The sequence below is a fragment of the Rhincodon typus genome, chromosome 13 (assembly GCF_021869965.1).
Source record: "Rhincodon typus isolate 14 chromosome 13, sRhiTyp1.1, whole genome shotgun sequence".
Taxonomy (NCBI): Eukaryota; Metazoa; Chordata; class Chondrichthyes; order Orectolobiformes; family Rhincodontidae; genus Rhincodon; species Rhincodon typus.
In genome coordinates this window covers 67774134-67795285 of record NC_063344.1, presented here as the reverse complement: position 1 = coordinate 67795285, position 21152 = coordinate 67774134, and the positions used below count along the sequence as shown (strand labels likewise).

At 41.4% G+C, this 21152-nt stretch overlaps 1 protein-coding gene across 2 annotated transcripts in view; it reads left to right on the top strand.

Annotated features, from left to right (window-relative positions):
• The window catches only part of pask (PAS domain containing serine/threonine kinase), a 47988-nt gene that overhangs the window by 6854 nt on the left and 19982 nt on the right, over positions 1 to 21152 (top strand). The window contains exons 6-12 of one of the 2 annotated variants that reach the window (XM_048604158.1): positions 805 to 946; positions 5992 to 6164; positions 9372 to 9543; positions 11543 to 11617; positions 14623 to 14794; positions 16760 to 18081; positions 20842 to 21014. In XM_048604158.1, coding sequence (XP_048460115.1) covers positions 805 to 946; positions 5992 to 6164; positions 9372 to 9543; positions 11543 to 11617; positions 14623 to 14794; positions 16760 to 18081; positions 20842 to 21014 — 2229 coding nt within the window. The remainder of the gene's footprint in view (positions 1 to 804; positions 947 to 5991; positions 6165 to 9371; positions 9544 to 11542; positions 11618 to 14622; positions 14795 to 16759; positions 18082 to 20841; positions 21015 to 21152) is intronic. The other variant, XM_048604159.1, reaches the window with a different exon arrangement.

Below are 21152 nucleotides of genomic sequence, written 5' to 3'. Positions count from 1 at the left end.
TTGTGATATTTTAGGAAAATTGCAATCAAATGAAGACTAATTACAGTTGTAGGATCTACAACTCACTTGTGTTTACTGTACCCTGATGATGCCAAACTTGAGGAAAAAATCCAGATTCAAACTACAAAAACTATGTGGAGAAAGAGAAAAACGGGAGGTAAATAAAGAAACAGAATGAAAGACCACTGGCGAGATGGGTAAAAGAAAAGCAGCTGTTCTGTTTATTTCAGAACAGTAATTGTTCAGTTGTATCTTTTTACTCCATCATATGGTCTGTCTTTTTCCTATTTTCAATGTGGAAAAGAATCTATCTAGGCCAATGCTCTCATTTAGGGAGGCAATCTTCAAACCAAGCAGGGTGAGAAATGCTTTCCAGGAAACAACTGAGGCCAAGTGCTAAATAACGTAACTTTATGGAGCTGGAAAATAAAGCGTGTTTAACCAAATCCCAAAAGATGTTTGTATTTGCTTGAATTGCTTGATCTTGTCATTGGACACTGGATTTAGACAAAAATCTTCAACATAAAATCGAGTAAACAAGGGCAGTTTTTTTATATGCATGAGAAATGTTTGTGCATCTTAATAGTTGACAAAGTCAGTACCGATCAATACATATTAGCATTTGCATAGAACTTCAACATTTTGTCATAGCTGTGAAAAGTCAGGTTGCCTAAAGTTACAATATAAGGGATTAAATAGAAGAGTAGTGCGATGGTTTAATAATGGTTGAAGAAGGTGATAGGGGTGTTTCTCAAGTCTTTATTAGACATTTGTTCCCTTTTTACAGTTTACTTCTTCTTTCAGAATTTGAAAATTCAGCGTGCAGCTGGCAGAGCAAAAGATGGCACTACCTTTCCTCTCAGCATTAAACTCAGTGATAAACGCCTACAGGGTCCAAGCAGTGAAGACTGTCATCCTCCTCTTGCACCAGATGTCAGTTATCCAGGTATAGTATACAGCTCTCATGTATTACATACCATGTTTTGTAGTTTTTATGTGCCTCGGGAAAAATAAATATAAGGGAACAGTTCATGCTAAACAAAATCTTTGATATGACTTGTGATATAATTTGTTGTTTTGTAGAAGTGGATTTTACTTTAGAGATGAAAAAGCCCTGGTATTACCTTTTTGAAGTTGCTAAGATATAACATGTGCCAAAAATATACACTGCTGTTACCAGAAAGCTGAAACCAAAACAAACACTGAATACTCAGCTGACCATGATAACTGTGGAACAAACAATGCAAACAGCTTTTCAGGTGGAAGTCTTTCCTCAGAGGACAAGAACTGGGAGGCATGTTTGTAATGACTGTTGTTAATCGTGACCAGCTTAGTTGCAAGACATAGGAGCAAAAGTTGGCCATTCAGTTCATTTGAGTATATTCCTTCACTTGATGAGGTCATTCTGATCTGATAATCCACAACTCTACCTTCCTGCTTTTCCCCATGACCCTTGATTCCCTCACTAATTTAAAAAAAATCATACTTAACAACCCAGCTTTGACAGGCCATTGCAATAAAGAATTCCACAGATTCACTCCCCACTGAGAGAAGTCCCCCTCATCTCAGTCCTAACTGGGCAACACCTTACACTGTGTACATCTCCTCTGGTCCTAGATTCTCGCACAAGAAGAAACAACTTTGCTGTATCTACCATGTTAAACCCCATAAAAATCTTCTATGTTTCAATAACGTCACTTGTTATTCTGGTAAAATTTAATTTAGTGTAGGGCCAGTCTACTCAAACCCTCATAAGAAAATCCTTCCATCCCTGGTATCAGCCTAATGAAGCTTCTTTAAACTGTCTCAAATGCCAGTATATTTTTAGTTAAGGGGACCAAAGCTGTTCACAATATTCCTGGAGTGGTCTAACAACTATCTCGCATAGTTTTGTCAAGACTTCCCTGTTTTTATATTCCATGCCCTTTCAAATAAAAGCTAACATTGCATTTGCTTTCCTTTTTACTTGCTGAACTTGAATTATTGAGATTTATGCAGGAGGACTCAAATCTCTTTGTGCAGCAATTTTCTGCAGTTTTTTTTCCTTCAGGTAACATCAATCTTCTTGCTTCTTGCCAAAGTGCATAACCTAATTTACTGATATTCCATCTGCCAAGTTTTTGCCTAATCACTTAACATTTTCGTAGAATTGTAGAATTCATAGAATCCTTGAAGTGCAGATCGAGGCCATTTGGCCCATGAATTATGCACTGACCTTCCCAACAGCATCCCACCCTGACCCCAAATGCTCACAATTCTGCATTTACCATAACTAATGCACCTACCCCACATATCCCTGGACACTACGGGCAATTAATCATAGAATCCCTACAGTGTGGAAACAGGCCATTCTGCCCAACAAGTCTACACCGCCCCTCCGAAGAGCTTCCCACCCAGACCCATTCCCCTAACTTCCCATGTCTAACCCACCTAACCTAAACATCCCTGGGCACTATGGGCAATTGAGCGTGGCCAATCCACCTAACCTGCACATCTTTGGACTGTGGGAGGAAGCCGGAGCACCCGGAGGAAACCCACGCAGACATTGGGAGAATTGGACAGTCACCCAAGGCTGGAATTGAACCTGGTGCAGTTAGGTAGCAGTGTTAATTACGGTGCTGCCCCAAATGCCTTTATGCCTTTGTAGTTTCTGTCATTCTCACCACTGACTTCCCATCTACTTTTGTTTCATCTGGAGACTTGCCAATAGTACATTCACTTCCTTCTTCCAGATCATTAATGAATATTGTAAATAATTGTGGGCCCCACACTGATCCCTGTGGCACTCCATTAGTTACAGGTTATCATCCTGAGAAAGTCCGTCTTGTCCAACTCTGTCTTCTATAAATTAACCAGACGTCTATCCATGCTAATATATTACTACAAAACCATGGGTTCTTGTTATGTAACCCAACTTATCAAACCCATTTTGGAAGTCCAAATATTTTAGATCTAATTGTTCCCTTTCATCTACACTGCTTGTTAGCTGCTGATAAAACTGTAATAGATATGTCAGGTGTGATTTCCCTTTGTGAAACAACGCTGACTCTGCTTGATCGCATGTTTTTCTAAAGGTTCTGCTATTTCCCAATGACATGTTAAGCTTCTTGGCCTATAGATTCCTGTTTTCTTGTCTCCTTCCCTTTTGTGAATGAGGGTTATAAATAATGTCTGCCTGGTGGTTTTATTTTAATAGATGTCCCTGTTCAGTTTATATCTGTGTGATGCATTTGGTTTGAAGTTTACTAATTTGTGGTTCTGCGTTTGGTGTAAACATGTTGAAAATTGTTTTAAACACTCTTGTTGGTTTTAGTCAAGATATCCATTTCCTGTTGACAAAAACATTGCAAAGGCCGAGCCCCTCCACCCCCAAAAAAAGTGGGAGACTGTCCAATAGCAATTAAAGTTTGAAAGTACCACTGGTCTCCCCACTATCTCATTGCTTTCCTGTACTTGGGGCTCAAGTGTCTTTGCTGGCCTCTACCTGTGCTTAATCGCTGCACACAGAACTCAGGCTAACCTCCATAAGTGTTTTCTGAAATTGAGGAGCACTTTGGGCTAGCAGTCTGTACTGTGCTGTTGGGCACAGTTGGTGCAGTGGGTCACAGTCTCATCCTGTCATTGCCTCTTGTCTGTCCACAGTTGCAATTGCTTCTCAGAGGCTCGTAACTCTATATGTGGCTTCTGTGATCCCACTAGTGGTTGTGCCGTACAATCTGGGAACCACTGGTTTAGTGTGGCCAATGGGAGTAGAGAGAATCAAAAAGGAGTTCCTGACACTTAAGTCTTTCACATTCGTTGTTAGATAGTAAGTGGTGCATCTTCCCTTCTTGCTTTTTACCTTCCTCCATGTGGTTGTGTGATTGTGGGTGATTGAGTATGTTGTGGGGTGCTTGGGGTTCTTCATATATGTAAAGTACAAACTGATATGAAACCAACTCGGTATATTTGCTGATCTTTTGTATTCTTAACTTAAAGTTCAATAGAGCTTTTCCATGTGTCATCCAACTTGCTTTGCAATAATGTCAGAAGTACAATTAGTCTTTTTTCCTACAGAAGTGTTATAGAACCATACATTGCAAAAAAAGGTTTTGGGCCATTCATGCATGTAATGGCCCATGAAGGAGCTCTGCCAGTTAGCCCCTTGAAGAATTTATCTGACTCTTGCTTGAAAACTACAGTTGTCCCACCAATTCTGTGTTTTAAATCTCCCTAACTTGAGGTTGTTATTTTTTTTTTTTTTTTTAAAAATCTTTATCTCCCCTCTGTTCCTTTCAGCAAATACTGTAAAACTGAGTCCTCTGGTTGCTTAAAAACTGTCTTATCCAAACTTTCCTTATCATCTCATCCTGCAGTTTTCTATCTGCCTCTTATGATTGAATTTAAAAAAAAGAGATGTGAGCATGTCTGAATAGGCCAACGTTTATTGCCCATCCCTAATAGCCCAGACAACAATTAAGAATCAGTCACATTGCTGTGGGTCTGGAGTCACGTGTTGGCCAGGCCAAGTAAGGAGAGCAGATGGCCTTCCCTAAATCATGGCTAATCCACCTAGCCTGCACATACCTGGACACTATGGACAATTTAGTATGGCCAATCCAACGAACCTGCACATCTTTTAGAGGAATTGGAGCACCCGGAGGAAACCCACACACATGGGAAGAATGTGTAAACTCCAAACACAGTTGCCTGAGGCTGGAATCGAACCTGGGTCCTTGGTGTTTGAGACAGCAGTGCTAACCACTGAGCTATTGTGCTGCCTCATAAAGGATATTCATGATCCTAATAGATTTTTACAACAATCAAAGCAGTTATGTGGTTGCCATCAGGCTGACTTTCAGTTCAAATTCTCATTTTGTCTTTTCTTTATTCTTTTCTCTTTTTTGTTTTTTTGTTTACCTGCTTTCATTCTGTGCTTTTCCCTTGTCTTGGCTGGAAGATGATGTGGTTTGAAGTGGGTTTTGCAAGATACTTAGGTGGCAGGTGAAGGGAAAATGCAGCTTCTTTCCCCACAGGCCACACCAATCCTTGCGGCACGGTGGCTCAGTGGTTAGCACTGCAGCCTCACAGTGCCAGGGACCCAGGTTCGATTCCAGCCTCGGGCGACTATCTGTGCGGAGTTTGCACGTTCTCCCCGTGTCTGCGTGGGTTTCCTCCGGGTGCTCCGGTTTCCTCCCACAGTCCAAAGATGTGCAGGCTAGGTGGATTGGCCATGCTAAATTGCCTGTAGTGTTCAGGGGTGAGTGGGTTATAGGGGGATGGGTCTAGGTGGGATGCTGCAAGGGTCGGTGTGGACTTGTTGGGCCGAAGGGCCTGTTTCCACACTGTAGGGATTCTATAAGCTATTCTATAATTTACTATTCTTCCATGCTTCCACATGGTAATTAATTTTCTGCCATCACTGACTCCTTTTTTTTTCTGACTTCATGTTAGCCTTAACACTATGTAAAGTATTGGCCTGACCACTTTCTGCCTGCAGTTTTTGCCCAACCCTGTTTGTGTTTCCGAACCATCCTCCATTCTCCTCCATACTACTGCGGTATAGTACATATATGACTAATTTCTGCTCATATCCTCACCACTATTTGCATGTCTGCCATGAGTAAATTAAAGCATCGCCAGCTACATGTGTGGTTAAAAACCAGCCATTAAATACTAATACAACATCAACTTTTCCACTTCTCGAAACAGCTGTCCTGTGGCTTATGGGTGAATGAAGTTGTCAATTTAGGATCGAATTGCTGAATTTGTGGCCTTGCAGTCAGATTGGGTTTGAAATGTTCCAGATTCAATTCACTTCCTTAGCAGAACCTAGTACTAGAAAGCAGACAGTCAACAATGTAGTCATCACTGAATAAATTTTGAATGATGAATTTTGCCCTGAGACTGAATGCTTTGAAACTGATTTGTTCAATCCTCAAATGCTTTTCAACCTTCTAATGATTTTGTAATAACAATGCCTGAAAGGTTTGCCTTTTTTTAATCTCCCAGCTGTATCTGAGGAAGATGATGAGAATCAGAAAGTGGCTTTCTCAGGAGTTGTGTGGGTTTTCACTACCATCAGTGGACTGATCACTCTTCTGCCAGATGGAACAATTCACAGTTTGAATAATAACTTTGCACTGATGTTGTTTGGTTACGAGAGCAGAGAATTACTGGGCAAGGTAAGATTGTGAAAATCTGTTTCACTAGCAAGGCGTGTATGGGCTAGCATCAGCCATTACAACGTAGGAGGCTGACCATGCATCCAGCTGATCATACTTGTGCTAGCTTTTAAACTGAAGCAATCTCCTCTGATCCCATTCCCTTTTAACTGACTATTATAGGGTCTGAACAACTTGGGCTATGTTGAGATTTATGGCAGAATTGAGAAAACCAGCAAGGCCTATCTCCATATCGGGAGCACTTCATGCCATCTTCTATGCTTTGCACAAGTTTCCCGCTAGGCAGTGGCAAGTCGCCAAGAAGGGAATTACTGCTTGTTAAATGCCTTATTAACAGCATAACTTATCTCATTAATATTTTACTTCCTATCTTCCCAAACAAGCTGGTTGTTGAGAATTCTCAACATAGATTGGTTTCACAGGTCGGCGCAACATCGAGGGCCGAAGGGCCTGTACTGCGCTGTAATGTTCTATGTTCTATGTTCTAGATATTAGAGTTGGTACCTGCTGATTTGGGGTATAAACAAGGTGTCTTTTTCCTAAGGTGGGAGAATTTCAAGACTGGGGCCTTATTTTTAAGGTGATCGGAGAAAGATTTTAAAAGAGACATATGGGACAATTTTCTTTTTTTTTAACATTGTGGTTCATGTGTGGAATGAGCTTCCAGAGGAAGTCGTAGATGTGGGTACAGTTACAAGATCCGAAAGACATGTAGATAAGTTCATGGATAAGAAATGTTAGGAAGGATATGGGCCGAACACAGGCAGGATTAGTTTGGGATTAGTGTTGGCACAGACTGGTTAGACTGAAGGGTCTGTTTCCAAGCTTTATGACTCTATGATTTCAGCTGTGTTTGCTCTGAAGGACTTCCATGTTGGATCCTGAACAACATAATCTCATTCCATGGACACCAGCCACACACCACTCCACCTGCATGGGTATTGACATAGGATATGTGCCATCGTCTAAGACCCCTCATGGCACACCTCCTATCCACTTGCATGGCACTTCATCACTTCAGTACTGGATTGGCAACTATCATTGTAATTGCTGCAGCAGGAGCACTGCACTCGCGTACGTGCACCCAGCTTATGGACTGAACCATAGGCTGCATCTCTGGGCTCTTTGCTCACTGTTGTATGTTCATTCACTCTCAGCCTATCTGGATGCTCTCGGCTTCCTTGTATTGCATTGTTTTGTATTGTATTGCGTTGCCTTGCCATGCCTGTCACCAGGCTTCTAATTCTGTCTGGCTGTGCCATTTAGCACAGACAAAGGTAGGAACCTCATGGCTGTCATGCAGCCTGAATCAAGCCTTCTCTAAGGGTGTCGTTGCAGGTAAATCAAAGGCAGCCTTTGTCAGTTCAGGGGCTTGGACATTATTAGTCAGCCACTAGGGATGGTCAGAGTCAGGATGTTGCCTGTGTAAGGGCTGCCCTCGTCTTGACTGTTTGTTTCTACCCTGTTGTGGGCTGTTTATCACCTAGAATGAGAAAGAGGCAGTATTTATAGGAGAGGAAAGTGGATGGTACAACTGTTACTTTTGATGCAGGTGGGGAGCTCTCAAGTGAGTGAGTAAGTAGCACTGAGAACATGCAGAGTTGGTGAGTTGGGGGGTGGGGGTCAGTGAGTGAGGAAAGATGTTGCTGGCATTATTAAAAATGGGAGAGCATGAGCCTTGATGAGAAGTGGATACAGTAGCAGAGTGAGCGAAAGGTACTGGAGAGAAGATAGTGGTGCTCACTGTGGAGTGGAGGAAGACCCTTTTTCTAAAAGACCTTTTCACTACATTCTGGGCTTTCCTCCACACAGCTGAGACTGGTGGCAACCTTGGATCAGGCAGCAATGGTCTGGTGTCATACCTCTGCTGGTCCTGGAAGTTCTGCCTCTGCACCACCCATCCAGAAGGATCTTCAGGGTCTTAGCAAAATGGGCACCAATTTCTCCCTATGTCTGCCATTTCTGGGGTGAGTGCCAGGAGTGTAAAGGAGAGGTGATCTCATTAAAAGCTAAACAGATAAATGGGATAGATGCAGGTGAGATTCTTCCCCTGGCTGAGGAGTCTAGAACCAGAGGGCACAATTTAAACATAAAGGGGATGCCATTTAGAACTGAAATGAAGAGAAATAGTTTTACTCTGAGGATAGTGAATCTTTGGAATTCCCTTTCCTAGCGGCTATAGAAACTTGGTCTTTGAGCATGTTTAAAGTAGAAATTGATAGATTGTTGATTACATATGGTGTAAAAGGGATATTGGATAGTATCAGTAAAAGGCATTGAAGTGCTCAAACACCCATGTTCATATTAAATGGTGGAGCAGGTTCGACAGTCTGAATGATTGCTTCTTTTCGTGTGTTCTTAATAAAGTTGCCACTATTAATCTCCATTTCACATGGTGAGATCATTTGTACTGACTCAGTCAGGTAGCACAATAAAAGACAGGATTTGCTGAAAATCCTGACAACATACACACTTCATGCATCTTATTCTGCTTTGTTCATGTCTATGCTGTCACCCATTCCCCTGCCCATTTAGTTTAAATCCTCCAGAAACTCCACATTGATCTCAGTTATGTTGAGTTGCAACCTGCTCTCTCTTGAAATTTGGTGCCTTCTCCACCAGAATGGTCACAATCTCTCAAGAATGTGAAACTCTCCCTCCTGTACCACACTCAAACCTTGCAAATTTCCTAATTTTACACTATTAAACATAACAAATGACAGGCCTGAATTCCTGATTTGAGGGATGGCTTTGCAATGGCAGCAGGCAATAAAAACAACAGTTGGTAAGTCATACTACGTAGACCAGTTTGTTAACAACAAATAGTTTTTAGCACTCATGATTCAGTTGAGAGATGGATGAGCTAAAACACAAGTAGAGTCCTTGTACAATGAATAGACCTTATTTAAATTGCAGGGGAATGTAGAATTTTCTGTACCAGCTTTTCCATCTTGACCACTTCCAAAAGGCCACTCTGAAATAGGAATATTAATGTACAAATATTGAACCGTTTTTCTTGAAATTTTATTACCTGCTATTTGTAAGAGAGTAGCTAACCCAAATTGGCTTTGTATTTCTTTTGACAAAGCAGTCCGGGAACTCTTGGAAAAGTAAATTGTTTTGTATGTGAGGATGTAAAGAATCTGATTTAAATTCATTCATTGTTTAGTTGGATTGTCCTGAGATGGAAGTGTTTTCATTTTCTAGAATATTGCATTCCTAATTCCTGGTTTCTATGACTACATGGATCCTATTGATGATGGCTTTATAGCATTGCCGTTACTGGATGATTGTACTCAGGAAGTAGAGGTTTGTCGTAATGGTGAGGCAAGTGAAGGAGGATGCCACAGTTACTCTGTATTATCTGACAATTTAGAGGGTAAGTTGAAATTTACAAAATAAATTCTTGACTTAGCTTCATCTCCGTCTAGTTCTTCTAATGTCAGCACCTGCCTTCCCTTCCCCTGCTTTGCTGCTGTAATTATCTCTGTAGTTGCCTTCTAAAGTAGATGGGGAAGAAAGAAGGCACCAACAGTAACAATCTAAATTAATCTTTTTTTTCTGAAACTAATAAAATGCAGCACTGGTATTCCAGACAAGCTAATGAGTAAGCTCTTCATGCTTTTAATAGGTTTTTATTTAAACTAATCTTCAAGTATCTATCATTTAGTTGTGATTTACACGCTGAGCAATTCCGAGACAAACTTCTTTGATCGATTTAATTGTATTGTTTTGCCTCACTAGCAAAGGCTTAACATGAAGAGTTTGTTTAAAGTGGACTGAGTCTGACGTGGAATAGCATCAGGTCTTCAGACTCCTGAGAAAGAAATCTTCGCTTTTAAACATAGGCCCGGGTTTTCCAAGAAGTGTCAATCTCGAGTAAATTACCACTCTGGCCCTTTTTTTTAAACAAAAGAGGAGACCTTTACATTTTTGTGGAGATTCCACTCAAGGCTCCCCTAGAAGTGCAGAGCCATACTTGCATTCTGACAGATTCTTTTGGAGTTTAGAAATGTCAGAGGAAGGCAAACCACGCCCCTTTTTCACGGCAGCCAGTTGATGTATTCTGAAATTTAAAGGTCCAGAATCACGGACAACCACTTTGACAGCTGCTGTCAAATGGTAACAGTTTGGTGGATATTTGGGTTGAGTCTAGCTGAGTTTGGAGGGTTGGTGCTGGATGTTGGGTCGGGGTGAAGGAAGTGGTCAGTTCATTTCAGTGGGGCGGGATGGAGAAGGGAGGTGGGTTACTTGTTGAAGGATTCCTGATCTCGGGTTTGATTTTTTTTTTTATCCAGGGTATTTACATGGCCAGTTCAGTTTCTGGTCAGTGGTCAACCCTAGAATGTCAATTTAACACTTCCACTGCAATAGTTCCTCCTATAAGAAGTGATTTAGCAGCATGGAGCATTTCTTTTTTAAAGAGTTTAATTAAATTTATGCAAATTTTGTAGTTTGCTCTGCCATGTTGTTATTATATTGTTTTTATTTGCTAAAATGAACTCCTTGCAATAATAAATATATTTGAGGTCCTGAGCAAATTTTTACAACCAGTTACACTGGTAATAGGTCAATTGTTGCGTTGTGAAGATTGAACAGTATTGAATCAGACCTGTACACTCTCTCAGATAATACAGTAATATTAAATACTACATTAGGGGGAAAAAGTAGTGAAGCATGACTGAATTTAGAAGTTTGCTGCCATGTTTGGGGTGGTACAAAACTGGATTTCTTTAAAATATGTTAAAAGTTTTATGTGCTTTGAGTCTGGTCTCTCTGAAGCCAGCCTTGATCAGATTTGACTTTGTGCTGTAAGTCTCAATTTGGAGTTTGCTCTCTGACGTCAGAAATTTTCTGGTACCTTTTCTTTATATATAGACTTTGAGGAGTGGAAGAAAAAAAAAATGATACTTTGGATTTCTAGAATTGATAACAAAAAATGCTATTGGTGGTGCTTTTGGCTAGTTTTTATGTTGGTGGTATTTTCTCCTGTTTAAACAATGAGAGCATGTGAGAATCTTGCACTTAGCAGTCACTGTGAATCTAAATAAAGACTGAATATAAAGTTCAGAGCGTGAACGTTTGGTAGCTAGCATCAGTTCCTGAGGAAGGGTCATTCGATCTGAAATGTTAACTGTGATTTCTCTCCACAGATGCTGCAGATTTGCTGAGCTTTTCCAGCAATTTGTTTTTGTTTGTGATTATTTGGTGATCTGCCTGCTCACATTGTTTTCAATGGGTGAATATGTGTGATGGCTTATAATACAAGTAGTAATGCTTTTATTTCTTACTGACATTCTCTTTTTCTTTCTGTGGTGCTTCTTTCTTTTGATCTGTTTCTTTCGGTTGTGTTTGCATTCCGATGACACATCGTGCAGATAGCATTAACCCACTGAGCAGTGACATCGAGGTACCTAACGTACTCCCTGTAGTGTCTGCTGCAGTGAGAAAAGGTACAGTATGCAAAATGGGATTGGGGAATGGAGGGAGGAGGGAAAATCTGAACCATGTAGGCGTTTGGAGGGGAACATAAGCTGTAGAGCGGATGACAGCACTTGTAGTTTGGGTTAAAATCTGAGGATCTTGCTCTGTTTTGATTCTGATGCAATATTCATAATTTTTAGAAAACCATTAATACCCAATCCCATTTATAATTTCCACCTATCACCAAAACATCAACTTCCAAGATTGAGGGAATTTTATACAATGTCCATTTATTAACTGTGGGTCAGTTGGTAACCCCTTGGAATTCACCTTGGAACAAGAAAATTGTGACTTCAAATTCTACTCCAGTTGGGTACAAAATCTAGCCTGGGGAGCACTGTACTATCAGAGCTGCCATCTTTCAGATGAAAAGTTTAAACTGAGGTCACACCTGATCCCTGCAGATGAGCATAAAGGATGAGGCACTATTTGAATAAGGGAAGAGACTTCTCCTGGGTTTCCTGACCTATATTTATCCTTCAGCCAACATCTCTCAAAAATAGATGAACAGGTCATTATTGTGTTGCCATTTGTGGTGTCTTGTAATGTGTAAATTAATGTCACGTTTCCTGCATAATGTCTTTACCTCATGAACTGCAAAGTGCTGTGTGCAACTCCAGTTTTTAGCCAGTAAAAACAGTTGACCATTTTGGGGCATGTGGTTTTCTATTCCCTGGTCTTTTCAGTCAGTATTGAGCTGGTTCACATATTCCTTTGCCTTCACTAAATTGACAATAAAACAGAGGAGAGAGCTGTTTCACACTGGGTCTCAAAAGCAACCTAGCTCCCTGATAGCATTGTTAGGTAGTGACTTGTTCTTTAAGTTTTGCCACAGAATGTAATGTATAACTGAGGAAATAGGGAGAATATATGCTTTCAAGGTTTTTGAGAAGATTTGTAGCTTGGGTTGTTGACCTGCTCACCAAGCTGCTAAGTTTGTTCGCTAACATCATCATTGTGCCTCTGGTGAAGCATCGGTGTTCTGTTTCACTTGCTGTTTACATGTCTTGGTTTGTTGGGGTGTGTCGCATCACTTCCAGATGTGTTTCTTAGTGGTTGGTATATGGGGTCCAGCTCTACATGTTTGTGAATGGAGTTCTGGTTTGAATGCCAGGCCTCCAGGAATTCTCGTGTGTCTTTGCTTGGCTTGTCATAGGATGGCTACGTTGTCCTGGTTGAATTGGTGTCCCTCTTTGTCCATGTGTATTGAAATGAGTGATAGTTGGTCATGTCTCTTGGTAGCTAGTTGGTGTTCATGATTCCTGATGGCTAGTTTCCTTCCGGTCTGCCCTGTGTAGTGTTTTTGGTAGTCTGTGGATGGTATCTTGTAAATAACGTTGGGTCTGTTAGTTGTGGTTTTCGGATCCTTTATTCTCGTCAGTAGCTGTTGTAATGTAGCTGTCGGTTTGTGGGCTACTGTGATTCGTAGGGGCTGAGTAATCTGATGGTCATTTCAGATATGTCCTTAATGTATAGAAGGGTGATGAGTGTCTCTGGATGTATTGTGTCTTCCTGTTGTGGTCTGTTGTGTGGGTATCAATGGACTATACTTCTTGGATAACCATTATTTCCAAAGACGCTGTATAGGTGTTCCTCCTCAGCATTGCGCGACTTTGGGGTGCTGCAGTGTGTTGCGGCTTGCTTGGACAGTGTTTTGATGCAGCTCCGTTTGTGGGTATTGGGATGATTGCTGTTGTAGTTGAGTATCTGATCCACGTGGGTGGCCCTCCTGTGGAAGCTAGTCTGGAGCTCACCGTTGGCCATACGTTCGACCATTGTGTCCAAGAAGGGAAGTCTGTTGTTGTTCTCTTCTTCCCTGGTGAATTTTATGCCGGTGAGGAGGTTTATGAGTAGATGGGTTTCTTCCAGTTTTGTGTGTTTGATAATCACAAAAGTGTCACCCACAAAGCAGATCCATTGTTTTGGTTGGATGGTGGGAAGGGCTGTCCATTCCAGAGTTTGCCTTACGGCTTCCACTATTAATCCTGACATCAGTGATCCCATGGGTGTTCCATTGATTTGTCGATATATCTTACCGTTGAAGGTGAAGTGGGTTGTGAGGCGCAGATCCAGTAGTTTGAGGGTGCCGTCTTTGCTGATGGTGTTGGTGTTGACTGTCTGTATCCCTGGTCTGTGTAGTAGCGAGGCTAGTGCTCCTTTAGCTAAGGGGATGTTAATGGAGGTAAATAGTGCAGTCCTTCATCGAAGGAGGGCACTGCCCTGCAATGGATCATGGTAGTCCCCGACAGCTATACTACGACACCTTCTGATGAGAGTAAAGGATCCGACAGCCAGAACTTACAGAACCAACTTTATTTACAAGATACCATGCACAGACTACCAAAAACACTACACAGGGCAGACCAGAAGAAAACTAGCCATCAGGATTCATGAACACCAACTAGCTACTAACAGACATGACCAACTATCACTCATTTCAATACACATGGACAAAGAGAGACACCAATTCAGCCAGGAGAACATAGCCAGCCTAGGACAAGCCAAGCAAAGACACACGAGAACTCCTGGAGGCCTGACGCTCAAACTGGAACTCCAGTAATAAATATGTAGAGCTGGACTCCATATACCAACAACTAAGAAACAAATCTGGAAGTGATGCCACCCACCCCAATAAACCAAAACATGTAAATAGCAAGTGTGACAGAACACTGACAGTTCACTGGAGGCGCACTGATGATGTTACCTATCATGGTGATGAAACGTTTGCGAACAAACTTACCACCTCGACGAGCAAGTCAACAACTGCAGAATGTGTTTACACTGCCCTCCAAATGAAAACCAGTTTCAACATGAAACGTGAAAATCTACCAGGGATACAGGAGTAAGCACTTGATATGTGGCCCCTTGAGTTGCATCCTCAATATTTTTGTGTAACCATTAACTAATGGGGTTGTTCTATATGTTATTAACCTAGCATCATTCCACGAGTACTTACTATGGATTTCTGACTTAGATCCAAGCCCACTGCTTGCTGGGGATACCGGTCTTGTACGGCAGCAGCAAGAACGATGCGGCCAAGGGTCAAGCATCTCGATTTTTACCGGAACCAGTTTGAGGCTAGATGCTGACCGTAGCCTCCCCTCCACGACGTCATCTCCCAAAGTCACCTCTACACCTTTCAGCAGGTAAAAGGATTCATGTGTATGAAGAAAAACAAGGGTTAGGTAAGATGGATGTCATTTCCAGTATTGCCACGATACACATCATCACTGTGCAAGATAAATTGTTGGTCATGTTAGATGAAGTAGGTGCAAATTTGAGCTATTTAGCCCCTGTGCCTGCAGTGCCATTCCATTAAGATTGTGATAGGTGCATAGTCGGATTTCACCAGGGATCAGTTTTGAAACCAAAACAGAAATAGGTTGAGGAAGCAGAATCAATATTTCAGGTCCGACCCGTCTTCAGGAGGATGTTGACTCTGCTTTCTCTCCACAGATGCTGCCAGCCCTACTGACCTCCCCTACCTATTTCTGTTTGATTTTCAGCATCTGCTGTTGTCTCTCTTTTCTTAAATCAGTATCAGGACCCTTGCTTTTCTTGCTCAACATTAATAACTTGGTCTTGGGTGTGCAAGCCAAGGGGCCAAACTTGGGCAATGATGCAAAACTTGAAACAATTGTGACTTGTAAGCAGGATTGGATGAGGATGTGGATGTGGATGTGCTAGTGCAATGGGTGGAATGTCAACGCAAAGAAGTGTGAAATAATCCCTTTTGATGGGAAGAATGAGGAAAGACCATATAAAAATAAAAGGTATAAAGAGGGGATAAGAGCAGACGATCCTTTGGGTATAAAAGATTGAAGAACAGGTTAAGGGACATCCAGGATCCATGGTTTTATGACTAGGAGCTTTGACTATAAAGCAGGGGAGTTGTGGTGAACCTTAAAAATACCTCGGTTCCGGCTCAGCTGGAGGATTGTGCCCATTTCTGGGCACCACCTTTTTTGAAAGGATGTGAAAGCATTGGAGTGGATGCAGAAATGAGTTATGAGAATATTTTCATTGTTGGGCAGCAGAGTGGCTCAGTGGTTGGCATTGTTAGCACACAGCGCCAGGGATCCAGGTTAGATCCCACCATCGGGCGACTATGTAAACTCCACACAGACGTTCTTCCCACGTCTGTATGAGTTTCCTCCGGATGCTCCAGTTTCTTCCCACAGTCCAAAGATGTGCAGGTTGTGGTGGATTAGCCATGCTAAATACTCCCGTAGTGTCCAGGGATGTGCAGGACAGGTGGATTAGCCATGGAAACTGCAGGGTTACAAGGATAGGATAGGGGAGTATGTCTGAGTCAGATGTTCTTTTGGAGGGTCAGTATGGATTCAAAGGGCTGAATGGCCTGCTTCCATAGTGTAGAGAACACCGAGCTTTGTTATTTCTAATCAGTTGCTGTTTAAGCAATGCTCTGAACATGATGTTCACACCTAAGTGGAAAACATCACATTTTGTTTCACAATATTCCGTGTTCTTGCTCATTCTTAAAGTAAATCTGAATCCCTTTGAATCCACTTTGCATCTTCCTTGTGGCGCACATTCCCACTTAGCTTTGTGTCATTTGCGGACTTGAAAATATAGAACTTGCTGTGTAGCAAATGCTTACAAAGTGGTTGCTAACAGACTAATAGTCCAGTGGTTTGAGCTTGTAATCTGAAGGAATGAATTTAAATCTCATCACGGCACAGGGGAGTTTAACTTCAGTTCATTAAATGAATCTTGAATGTAAAGAGAAAGCTGGTATTCAAACTGGTGTGGCTTCATAGTGTTCAAACCTACTGTGTGTGATTCGTTCTATTGTGAGCATCCGCTCAGTAGAATCTGGAATTATAGTATTTCAACTCATCTTCCATAATTGGTGCGCACACTGAAGTTATTTTTTCCCATTTCTTGACTTAAAACTTTAATTTCTGGGAGTTGGAAACAAATTTGTCTCTTTCCAATCAACCTAATCTCTGGCCAGATTTGAGTTTGTCTGGCAATGTATTCCCATAATTTCATGCTAATGTGTGCTCCAGTTTAAAATATTTTCTTTTGGGTCATCTGATGTCTATATAATGTGTTCCCTTACGCTACATTTTTTTTTATTGTTTCAGGCTAGGGAGTGACAATGCAAATGAACAAATTATTGCCCAGACTGATCAGTGTTATGCTGTGGGCCAGAACAGTAATTCCTTACTGCTTTTGGAAAGTAGGACTGGCACACATGATCGTTTCATGATGCAATCCATCATGTCTCACTGGCCAAAACAGACAGAGAGCTGTCCATCTCGCTTTGACGAAGTTCACCTTGAGGAAAGCCAGGAAATTTTGGTGCCAAGAGACTTGACAGAGACCCTGCATTGTCCTGTTGTACCTGGGAATTGTCCAATTTCAGTGGCATCATCAGCAGCAGTCTGTGATGGAATGGGTCCAATACCAGGACCGGCAATTTTAAATCCACACTGGTCCACTTTTGGCACCCCAACCTGTCTGCCAGGAGATGAGATTGACAGTTTGAATGGGGACTGCAACTTTATTAAACAGCACCATAGCAAAGTCTGTAATTCCCCAGGAACTCCAACCCTGGATGAAGTGTTGCCTGGAAATAGAATCTGTACTTACCTTGCCCATCTGGAGACTTCAGAAAACAAATACGATGGACATAACTTTGTGCCCGACCGTTGTATCAGTGGCAAATGCAATACTTTAGGTACGGCTAACAAAGGGAGTTTGTGCTCCCAACCGCTCACTGTGCTGACTGATGACCAGAAAGAACAAATGAGTGCCTCCAATAGTGTTTCTCTGGACAGGCTAAACGGTCAAATAAAATTATCTGCAAGACATTGTACTCGGAGTGACATAGAGGCTGTAAATGCCTCTGAGGCTGACGTGAACCAGGTTCTCTGTGGTCTCAAAGATTTAGAGCTCAGCAGTGACTCTGAGCTGGTTTCTGTAGATCAGTCGGGCACTTCTTGTGCTACCTCGGAACTTCTCAGGACTCCATCTCCCTATGTGATAGATTCAGACCTCGAACCAGAAGCTAGGAGCAGCACAGGCTCCCCAGCAGCTGATTTGGCAGAGCCAATGAGTACAAGTACCTCCAGTTGCAGTGACCGAAGTGGAAAGTTAGCCAGCCGCTGTGTATCTGTATCGGAACAGATCGCTGATTCCATGTTGGCTGGTGATTTACCCGGAAGATCAGTTTACAGCCGGGATTGTCACTATAATAGTGAAATGATGAGCAGTAGTGAACTTTCACTGTGGCACAGTCCTTGCCTGGAAATGTCAGAAAGTAAGGATGTGTTGGAGGGGCATGTGACATCAACACCAATAGCCAAGAAACAGCTGAAAAGTCAAGCTTCATTAGGACCCAACAATGAAATTAATGAAGGCAACTATACAGGCAACTGCTATCACAGGGATGGTTCCAGGCTCTGTAAGTCATTGTAATCCTGTGTAATTAAGGCTATCATAAAAACTCTTTTTAGTTCTTGCATTAGTAGCTGCTGTCATCATCAGGTTCCACTGGTTAGGTATGTCAGTTCCCAATGACCTTCAGCTGTATATGTCCAGCATTGAAGTGTTTGATACATTCATGTGTGAGACTGTTCTCATGATCTTGGGTATTACAGAACTTCCACCGAATCATACTGTACAGAAGAAGCCCTTTGGCCTATTGAGTCTGTACCACCAAAAATGCACTAAATTTACACTAGTTCCACTTTGTAGCACCAGGCCCATAGCCTTCAATGTCATGAGTACAAGTGCTTATCCAAGTACTTTTTAAAAGGTTGATGTTATCTACCTCCAACTTCTCCCAGGCAGTTCATTCCCTAAAATAGAATTTTTTAATCTATGCAAAATGGTTGACAGATATCCAGGCTTCATACTTCAAAAGTTCTTTGGTGGGAGTTGGGGGAGAAAAAGGAAATTGAGCTCATGTTCTTTTTCATAGCCAGAGTTTACAATCAATTTCCAAATAACAGTTAAACTGGACTCACTATTACACTTTGTCAGTAAAGGAATAAGTCACTATAAAAACATTTCTGATGATATACTATGAATTCCTGTCATTATAAAACCTGGTGTAACACTCCTGGTATATGAAACCTGTACATGTCAATATGAAATTGTGTTTCTTATCGCCTACCTGAAATTTCCTTGTATGTGTGTACAAAAAAAATTGACCAGTCTGCTAACTGGCTCAAGTAGTATTTTTGTGCAACACTTGACAAATCCCAACTGAAGAGGTATTGCCCACAACTACATCAGACAACTTTGAGCAATGGTCATTGCTGAGTTCTGAAGCTGCACGTTCAGAATCGTCAGTCTGCAAGAAGCAGATCTTGGGGCAGATAGCTCTGGAAATTTTTGGGGTTGGTGGGAAATTCTGTTTATGTGTCTAGTTACCAGTCAGCTTAAGAGTCATAAATGCATGTTTTTGACGTGAGAGTTTATTTTAAAAATGAATAATTCACAACATTGTTGTTGCCATTCGGGTCCTTATCATTTTGGAAATCTGTTCCATAGAGTCATAGAGTCACAGAGTCATACAGCATGCAAACAGGTTCTTTGGTCCAAACAGTCCATGCCCAATATAATCCCAAACTAAATTAATCTGACCTGCCTATTCCTGGCCTATTTCCCATTCATGTACTTCTCCAAGTGTCTTTTAAACGTTGCAACTACTGTGCCTGCATTCATCACTTTCACAGGAAGTGCATTCCACACATGAACCACTGTGTTTAAAAAGAAAAATTGTCCTCAAGTCTTTTTATAAATCTCTTTTCTTTCACCTTTTTTTCAAAAAAAAAAAAATGCCCTCTGTTCTTGAAATCCCCCATCCTAGGGAAAAGACACCTACCATTAACCCTATCTTTTCCCTTCATGATTTTATAACTCTGTAAGGTCACCTCTCAACCTCCTACACTCCAGTGAAAAAAAGTTCCAGCCTTGCTTATACCTCAATCCTACCATACCCAGCAACATCATGGTACATCTCTTCTGAACCCCCTCCAGCTTAATAATATCCTTCCCATAACTGGGCAATCAGAACTGGACACAGTACTCCAGAAGAGGCCTCATCAATGTCCTGTGCAAGCTCCAACATGATGTCTTAACTCCTATATTCAAAGGACTGAGCAATGAAGGCAAGCCCGTGAGTTTTTTATTTGTTTTTTCAGGCATCTGAAGTGACAAAGCCAAATGTCAGGCTCTGAGCTTCAGCTGTTGATGATAATTCCACAGGTCACACCGATGGATTCAATTACCTAGGGCTTCACAGCCTGTGACCTCTCTGAGAAACCTTTGCAAATATAGACAAGAAACTCAGTAGATGAATCAGTTTGAAATGGTATTTCTGAATCCCTCAGCATAGTGGAACAAAGGCAAATTTCAGAGATTTTCTTTACACACAGGATAATTATTTGAAAGTCATTGCCACCTACACTGGATTAATTTCAAAACATATGGATGTGTAAAAGGAAATGGTTGAATAAAATCAAGTGAACTCAGGAACCTCCTTTGTCCCAATCGATCTTGAGAGTTACTTTTATAAAACTTTATGTTCTAACCACAATGAGCTGCAGAAAATGCTCCTCTCATCCCAGAGGTGCATATTTACATCTGTATCAATCAGCCCCCTGGCAAGTGTATTTCATGCATTTTAGAAGCCTAACAATTTGATGAATTTTGTATTTACCATTTGAAACCTTGGCTACATTAACATCTAACAAATTACACACAAAATAAATATGCAAACATGAGGCTTTCACATTTGATTTTGAGTGCTGCTCAGATTGATCGTGGAAAATCAGTCTTGTTAAAGTAGCATATGTTAAATATGCTGAAAAGTTGTAAATACTCACAGGTCTGGCAGTGGAGCGAGCAACAAAGTTAACGTTCCCAAGTCTATGATTTTTCATTAGAACTTGAGACAGACAGACACAACACTAATTCTGTTTCTCTCTCTCTACCATTGCTGCCCAACCTGTTTGAGTATTTACAGTATTTTCTGCTTTTAAGATTTCCAACAAGTACAATAGTTTGCTCTTGTATTAAGTATGTAGTTGTATGTTTGTGATTAATGGCAGAATGCAGAGTTGTGCAATAAGCTACTCCTGAATAATGTGACCAGGATATCATGTATTTGTCATTTATACTTTGGACTTGTACAATCTGTATATTTTTGTCCCAGGTATTATGTTTCAGGTCAAATGTCTGCATTTACGAGATGGAGGAAAGTTGTATTGCGTGTGGGTAGTCCGTGATCATTGTCAGAGTCGGAAAGAGGCTGCACTAAAGACCCTTCTAATGTCCACTCTGAACAGCACCTCCCTGTCTGCAGACCACTCTGTCAGTTTAGGAGAGGTCAGTCAAGTTAACAATGCTAAAATATTAATTTGTTCTGGATTTTGCATTTTTTGGTCAATGCTGTGTAACATTTTGTCCCAGAAAATTAATTCACCTCTGATAAATGTAATTCATGGAGGCACTGGTGTGACGAAA